This window comes from Echeneis naucrates, chromosome 1 (assembly GCF_900963305.1).
Source record: "Echeneis naucrates chromosome 1, fEcheNa1.1, whole genome shotgun sequence".
Taxonomy (NCBI): Eukaryota; Metazoa; Chordata; class Actinopteri; order Carangiformes; family Echeneidae; genus Echeneis; species Echeneis naucrates.
The window spans coordinates 6,700,488-6,708,533 of record NC_042511.1 but is presented as its reverse complement, the minus strand read 5'-3'; the positions used below and the strand labels follow the sequence as shown (position 1 = coordinate 6,708,533).

The following is an 8,046-nucleotide window of genomic DNA, read 5'->3' as shown; positions in this document are numbered from 1 at the left end:
CCTCCGACCAGACCAGCCGTCCACAACCACACATGGTAACATCTGATTAAAGAAACCCTGTGAAAGCAACACATGAGCTTGTGTGGGCTTGTGTGGGCACAAAGCTCTGGGGAAAACAACATCCTCACGTTGTGGGAGGAAGTAATGATCTTCTGTAAAGAAGATGTGACAGAACCATTGCAAGAAGCCAAATTGAAAATAATGGGGGGGATAGAGCATAGTAATTTGATCACATGAAATATTGTGTAGCCATGATTGTTTTTTACACAAACAATTAAAAAGGGACTAAATTTTATTAGAAATATTTGCTGTTTTCACATCTGGAAGTGTTAATGTCAGTTTTTTGTTTTGTTTTGTTTTGTTTTTTTGTGCTTGGCAAAGCAGATAGGAGACACAGAGCATAACTTATCCACAGAGAAGGCCACATGTGGGAGCATGTCTGAGATTCAGGAGGATCATCTCAGGTATATAATCACCAACAAGTCCTGCACTGAAACAATTATTCATGTCTTGGTGTAATCTGTCTGTTCTCCTGAACACGCTAGCTGCCTCAGGATGAACAACACTATGCTCTCCATCAGCCACGCTAAGCCGACACCAAATTCTGCTTTTGTATCATCCACCCTATCCGACGTTTACTGTAGCTCACGCATAGAATACATCAGCACAAGAGTTCAGGAACTGGTAGAAAAGATCAACTGCAGCCGCACCAGTGACCAGAAAGTGATGGACAGCTTTCAGGAGAAGTTATCTGAGAAGGTACAAACTATCATTGAATGGATTTGGTTAAATTCAAATGTGTTTTTAATCCTGTTTACCTGCTATATCCATAATTACCAAATATTTGTTTCATGACTTCAATAATTGGCCTGAATGCACCTTGTGTGCTCAGTACTTATTATTAACTACCCAACCCCAGGTGTCAGAGACCTGCCAGCAGATGAAGGAGCTAATGTACGCTGTCTATGATGAGAACAGTAATGAGATGCAGATGAAGCTGCAGGAGCTGACTGAAGTGCTGGAGAGCTGCACCAAACTGAACAATGAGCTCCTGGAGGCCAGCCGGGCCCTGGCCAGTCTCAGAGAGAGCCTGGCCATTAGCCAGATGGCAATATCTCCCTAAATCAGTTGTTGTTCTGAATACGTTTAAGGATTCCTGTTTCGCATTTCACTGAGCATCCAGAATAGTTCACCTCATGTGCCCAAAAGCAGGAATGGGTATGTTTACAAATTTTTCTTTTCTCTTTCATCTTCTCCCTGTTTTTCCAAGAACACACACTGTTCCTCTGTAGTTCAAGTTACAGCTCACCATGACAGTCAAAGAAGACAGAAATGAATGTGTATATGTGTTTTATTATTGTTCAATTTCAGTATCTGTTGATTCAACAAATAAAACTACAAATAACAGAAACAAGATGAACCAGCTCATTTGGTTCCAAGGTGTTAATAGGTGAAGGGTATCACCATGCTCCAACGTGTCTTTAGTACTTTATATTCAAAGGTGGATAAAATATACTAATCCAAAACTTCAAGTCAAGCGTAGATCCTTCTGTTCAAATATTTGTCCAGTACAAGAGAAGGTATTTTAGTCGAACCTATACTTGATATTTTAAACAGGTAACCTTTTTAAATGTACATTTTTTTAATGTAACAGCATAATATTTATAAGATAATATAATTACAGCTATTATTTGCACAATATAGTTCCACTCAAAAAAATTATTTACATTCTATAAATTGACTTAATGCCACAATTTTAATATGCATTAGGCCAAAAAAAAAAAAAAAGGTCCAATATATATTTAAGGCACTTTTACTGTACAAATGTCTCAAATATCAGTTGGAGGATAATCAATTTGTTTTTTAAAAACATACTGTAAATGTGATGAGGTATTTGTAACTGTGGTGACCAACCACCAATGCACTTCAGACTTCAGACCAACAAAATAATTTGGCCTGTTCAATTGGGTTTCTCAGAAGGTACAGTAGATGGAAAGATAAAAAAATTAAAATTGTGGTGAACCTTTACTTGTCAACAGTGAAAGACTGCAGTCCAGTGATGGCTCTGCCCAGGATCAAGGCGTGAATATCATGTGTTCCTATAAAAAAAATAGATAGGTATATTTAAATATAAAACATAATGAATAACGAGTGGCACAACTTTTCCTGAAGTTGCTGCGCCATCTGGTGGTAAAATCTTATTACTAAAGCTAAATATCAAACCTTTTGCAGAACAGGCTGCTACACGACTTTACCCAGATGCTTTCATCAAAACTGACATACAGGTAAAGTCTAAGTGCATAATATTTGCATGATGGCCTCTAAGAGAATCCCGAAATTATAGTTTTTTTAGACGAGCAGGTACTCGGTTTCTTGAACATAGAGATGGATGCAATCAAAGCAGCTGCTGAATCAATTCAGTAAATTATTCCATTATATGAGAAGCATAGATGACAAGAGCCTGGGCTGCGACTGCCTTGTTAGCACGGGTGACGATGCCAGACAAAGTTCCTTAAGAGAAATGCAGCGGCTGCGAAGGAGTTGTAGGCTAAATGTGTTGAGTTCTAGCAAATAGGTACAGCTCCAGGAGTTAGTCCAAAGATGAGCCTTTGTGACTAGAATTTGATTTGGGTGGCAAGTGAAGGCCAGTGTAGGTCAATGAGGAACCTTAAAGTGTAGATGCTGCCGTGTGTATGCTGACCTTCGTATGTGTTGACAGCCTCCAGGTTCATGACGTGACGGATAATGTGGTACTCATCTGCAATGCCATTTCCTCCCAACATGTCTCTGGCTTGCCTGGCAATATCCAAAGCCTTGCCACAGCTATTCCTCTTCAGCATGGAGATCATCTCTGGTGCTGCTCTGTTAGGGTGAACAGTCACAGCGGAGCAAAGGGTTTATACTAGACAAGAAGAGTGCTGGAAAACATGACAGAAATTTAAAGTCGGCAGAGTCTGCTCACTTCTTCTCGTCAATAAGTCTTCCCAGGGATAGACATGACTGCAGACCAATAGTGATCTCTGTTAGCATGTCAGCCATCTTCTTCTGCATCAGCTGGTTTCTGGCTAGTGGTACGCCAAACTGGATTCTGGTGAAAGGACGGAATTACATGAAACCCAAACCCTCTCTAGAGGAGGCTGAGGCTGGTATAACACAGGGAGACTGCAGATATATGCAGTCAGATAATGCTAACGTAAACACTTTTTTTTTTTTCCAGAATTTCTATTTTTGTTACATCTGCTAGATCCTCTGACCTTGGCTTGTGTGTAATCTAAAGTAGACACAATATCCTGTACCTGTCTAGAGTGTACTGTCGGGCGAGGTGGAAGCAGAATTCAGCAGCTCCCAGAGCTCCCCAGGCAATGCCATACCGGGCGTTGTTGAGACAGCCAAAGGGACCCTGGTCAGGAAGTGTTAGGTATTCGGGCACATTTCTATTAATGTTGTTAAATCAATGTGCGACTTTAGTTTTGCTGGAGTTGAACTTGAGCTGAGAGAGCAACCACTTACAGCCAGTCCAGAGACATTAGGCAGCAGGTTCTCCTGGGGAACTTCCACCTCATCCATCAGGATCATGCCTGTGGCAGATGCCCTTAGTGAAAACTTGCCCTCAATCTTGGGTGTGGAAAAACCCTTCATTCCACGCTCCAGGATGAAACCCCTCACTCTGCCATCCTCACACTTTGCCCAGACCACTGCGATGTCTGCCACGGGTGAGTTTGTTATCCTAACAGAGGAAGGCGAGTGAGAAACAAACACATCATTATTTTGAAAATGTACAGTTCACAGTTTTTACTAAAGCTGAAAACCAAAAAGCTGATCTTCCTCAAAGCTCAGCTTCCAATATTAGTCTCCAAATCCAAGGCCATTACACTGAAACTAATTTATAGCCTAAAACTACAGTGAGCACTGGGACAGAATTAAGTTTACACTATATACAGCTCATCCATTTATTTGTTGTGAGTCCAGTGCACCTCATATGTGTCGGTCTACCTACCAAGTCTTGGATCCACTGATGGTGAAGGTGCCACTGGACGGGTTGTACTTGGCCTTGGTCTCCATGCTGCTGGGGTCGCTGCCATGGTTGGGCTCTGTCAGGCCAAAGCAGCCCAGGATTTCTCCACGAGCTGCAAAAAAGAAAAAAAAAATTTCCAGACACCAGATGGGTAAGAGCAAAAATAACTTGTGTTTTTCTTTACTCTTTTGAAAGTCGTGCCCATTGGATTAAAGACATGCTTCTTACCAAGCTTTGGCAGGTACTTCTCCTTCTGAGCCTCTGTACCATAAGCATTGATTGGGTGCATGACCAGTGACGACTGCACACTCATGACTGACCGATAGCCACTATCCACTCGCTCCACTTCTCTGGCAATGAGACCATATGCCACGTAACTAGTGCCAGCACAGCCATACCCTGCGTGATGAGCACAAAGGAGATGATCATGTCCAGGTAAAGGATCACATGGCATTTTGACTAAAGAAAACAAAATATATACAAACAAATGTAAAGGTATGTTAAGGTATAACGATCTAACATTACTGCACCATGAAGAATGAGACTAAAAACTTAAACTAATGATTATGTAGTTTTGCTCTTGTAGACCTTTAATAGTTGGACCTAGGACACCCAACTCTCCCATCTCTGAGACAATCTCACGGTGGAAATCTGTGCAAATTGGGAAACAGACATTGACAGTCAAATATTACAAATCTGAAATTGGCTAAATCTGAAAATGAATATCTGTGCTGCAACAACATTTTCTCCATTATCTAGATGAAATTAAAATAACACCTAAAAGATCAAGTCCGTTTATATTTATACGATAATTGAAAACAGACAAACAGACTCTGATCATGTGTTTAACTCACGTTCGTGTCTGTTGGCCATGAGGATGCGGGGCATGAGTTTTTCCTGACAGTAGTCACGGAAGGAGTCCCGGATCATGATCTCTTCCTCTGTCAGCTGACCCTCCAGATTCAGAGCGTCCCGCCAGCTGAATGCCACCTTGGCTGAGGATTGAAACATGAACGCAGACACACCGCGGTTATGTCACAGTTATATGTGGTAACACAACATGTGAAGGACTCCAAGCAGACCATGTCCAGCCCTTTAAAACTTCACTTACCTGCCTTTGCCGGTTTCTTAACATCTTCAGCATCTAAAAGGAGGGGGAAAAAATTAAGTGTTGAGTCTGGTGGATTACATATCCTGTTACACTACTCTAACTTCATTCACCTTCACCTACTGCGTGTTCCTTCTAACGGCAGTGTGTCCCAAACATGACCCCTACCATCCTTTCTACCTGTTATCCTGAAGAGTGATGTACCTTTGTGAGCTGCAGCAGATGTGCCCTGAGCTCTGGACACTGTGACTGCACATTTGTGGCTGCCGGAGAGCAGGCGGAGAGCACCTCTGAGAGCCATATGTTTACTGAACATAGAGAAGAACACATTGATTCAGGTTGCTTTAAACTGTGGAAACAGTGAATGCAAACCAAGTTAGTGCATTGTTAATCTCCATTTTATTATCTATGCTAATAAACACACTTTTTTGTAGAATGATTATCATTTATAGTTATCACTCCATGCACAGCAGGGTTTTTTACGGAGCCCCTACAGTTTTTTTTGTTTGTTTGTTTGTTTTTGTTAATAATTTGTTCCCTCCACATAATTATCTTATACACACAAGTTAAAAACGAAAACTATTTTTAGGACTTTAGGGGCTCCGCTGGGTTCGGATATGGTGGTTAGAAAACGTTTTTTGGGCAGCCAAGCTGTGAAAGAAGAGATCATTTCTCATTTATGTAAAGCTCTTCGTGCCACTAAGTTTGGCTCTAACTGCACATGCAACAATGAGAAACACAAGTGACCTTTCGTCCAAAACACACTTTACCTTTCTTCTCCTCTCGGAGCCTCTTCTCTCACGATCCGACCACTTTTCAGCCCAAGCGCTTAAGTAATGCTGCTTAAGTAATCTTTGTCCCGGTCACACGTCACGGGGATACGTAACGCCAAATGTGGGCGCCCCCTTTTCCGCCATGACAGGTGTGGCAGGCAGCACAAAGTTGTGCAACACGTGAACGTGGCACCAACTCGCTTTGACTGCACGAAGGCGAACGTCTTTGGTCCACATGGATGGTTTGTCTGTCGGTGGCGCGGCAGCTTTGTGTACGCGTCCTGTGCGGCGTGTTGTTGTGTTTTTTGTTTTTTTTAACGTGATGCAGTGAGTGAGGTACGCGAGAAGTGCCCTTCTCAAGATGGCGTCTCAGCCCTGCAGTGTGTGCGGGGCGTCGGCTCACGTCTTCCCGGCTCATTGGCTGCTAAACTTAGGAGTCATGTACTGAATGTGCGAGCGCCTGCACACAACAACCACAATAACAAAACACAAAGAGTGTCTTATTGTTGCACTGCGAGTAACGTTTTATGTATTTGTGTACTTGGTTTTACACTGTATGTGTGATGCTGGGAGTGCTGGGTTTTTTTTCTGCTGCGGTAACAAATAACAAATAATAATTTCCTATGAAGGATCGACAAATCTATCCGTTTGTCTGTCATTCTGTCTGGTGTTTTTACATTTAAATAAGGAGGGAAAAAAAGAAGATATTTTTAAACGTGTTAGATAAAATAACTCAGCATTTTCCTGATCAGAGAAAGTGACTGTCATTTTTCCCTCTATAAATTAGAAACCAGTTTAAATTATTTATTAATTTGAAATACTCTATGCTTGTTTGGCTTGTTTAGATGTTGGTGCCTAAAATTGTCATTAATTTCTAGACAAAGAGGATTAACTTTCCACAGTTATTAAATTATTCATCACTGCATATGACACTGTTATGGTCAGAGGTTAGCTGTCACAGTTCACATTTCCAGCCAGTCCATTTATGACAAGATGGAGATTTTTTAAGACTTTCCACCTTTGCTTCTATACACTGCAGAGTTTCTTAAAAATCTACTTGACCAGCCGTTCCACCACTGATGTCTGTTCAGATTTTGAAAGTTATCATGGATATACATACCCGTTCATTATTGTGACTTTCATGTGAGCTGCATTTTTAGGGCCTGAACTCCGACAGTGCAAGAGCCTTATTAATTATGTTGTATTCCATCTTAATTTTCCTGCTTTAAGAGCCTTTTTACCAGCCTATACGTGTCCCAAAACTCAATAAACTGGGTCAATGCGGCAGGTTCTATGGAACATAATGCACAGCAGAAAAGCTGGCACTCAATAGCTCCATAGTGACACCTTAAAAGTAGGGCTGGACAATAATAGCAGCATATATCCCAATAGAAAATGCTTTAATCACAGTGATATGGTTTTAATGTGCATTATTTTCAGCATCTGCCACTGGCTGACTTTCATTGCTGTGAGAAAATGTCAGTTCATTGAAGTCAAGCAAAAAGCAGACCACAGAATACTACATCAGTGTGTCATGATGTATGTCCCAAGTGGTAGCAGCTAAATGCCACATTTGAGCACACAGAAATCTGACTGAACAAGCTGTGGGAACGAGTCGTCATAAAGCACAGAACAGATAAGAGAGGAGAGACTAATTCAGTGGAGGGGAAGAGCTTCAGCTATTGAAGATCGGATAAACTTCAGCTTTCAGAGTGCTGCTAAGTGGGCCAGAGAGGGGCTGCCAAATCAAATCTGTCCACCATCTGAAGCGGCCTGACAATCAGGCACCATGAGAGTTTAAGCCAGGATGTCGCTTAAAACAACACAACCACCCAATGTGTTTTTATTGTTGCTCACTGTTTTTCTGTTTTGCACTTTTCATATTCGTGATCGTTGCTAAGGCAACTTACAGAAGAAGAAGATAATCAACCTATTTTGTAGTTTAAAGTTGGTTTTAATGTATTAATATTGACAAAGCTGAAGTTTTGTAAACTGGATAGTGGTCATGTGTCTTGTTTGTATGTAAGGGCTGAATGTAAACGAAAAGTGAATATTGACACACTTGCATTGTTTTTATATTTAAGATACTTTATATTTTTATAGGTTTCAAGGCAAACAAATTTTTCAGAAGTTAACAGGCACAGAAATCT

At 41.2% G+C, this 8,046-nt stretch overlaps 1 protein-coding gene across 1 annotated transcript; it reads right to left on the bottom strand.

Annotated features, from left to right (window-relative positions):
• Positions 1-1,333: 1,333 nt before the first annotated feature.
• On the bottom strand, positions 1,334-6,211 carry gcdha (glutaryl-CoA dehydrogenase a). The gene is made up of 12 exons (XM_029505966.1): positions 5,894-6,211; positions 5,328-5,431; positions 5,127-5,159; positions 4,870-5,010; positions 4,604-4,666; positions 4,244-4,414; positions 3,998-4,127; positions 3,511-3,727; positions 3,297-3,400; positions 2,963-3,088; positions 2,702-2,862; positions 1,334-2,099 (listed from the first exon to the last, which is right to left on the bottom strand). Exons 2-12 carry the CDS (start codon positions 5,422-5,424, stop codon positions 2,026-2,028), a joined length of 1,317 nt encoding a protein of 438 aa, XP_029361826.1. The 5' UTR covers positions 5,425-5,431; positions 5,894-6,211; the 3' UTR covers positions 1,334-2,025.
• Positions 6,212-8,046: the final 1,835 nt, after the last annotated feature.

Bases quoted from the DNA above. Each gene is read 5' to 3' on its own strand.
- gcdha (XM_029505966.1), bottom strand. From the start codon at position 5,424: ATGGCTCTCAGAGGTGCTCTCCGCCTGCTCTCCGGCAGCCACAAATGT. The intron at 4,128-4,243 runs GTAAGAAGCATG...TCTTTTTTGCAG, and splicing joins GAAGTACCTGCCAAAGCTTG to CTCGTGGAGAAATCCTGGGC. The intron at 2,100-2,701 runs GTCAGCATACAC...TTTTTTTTATAG, and splicing joins GGCTGTCAACACATACGAAG to GAACACATGATATTCACGCC.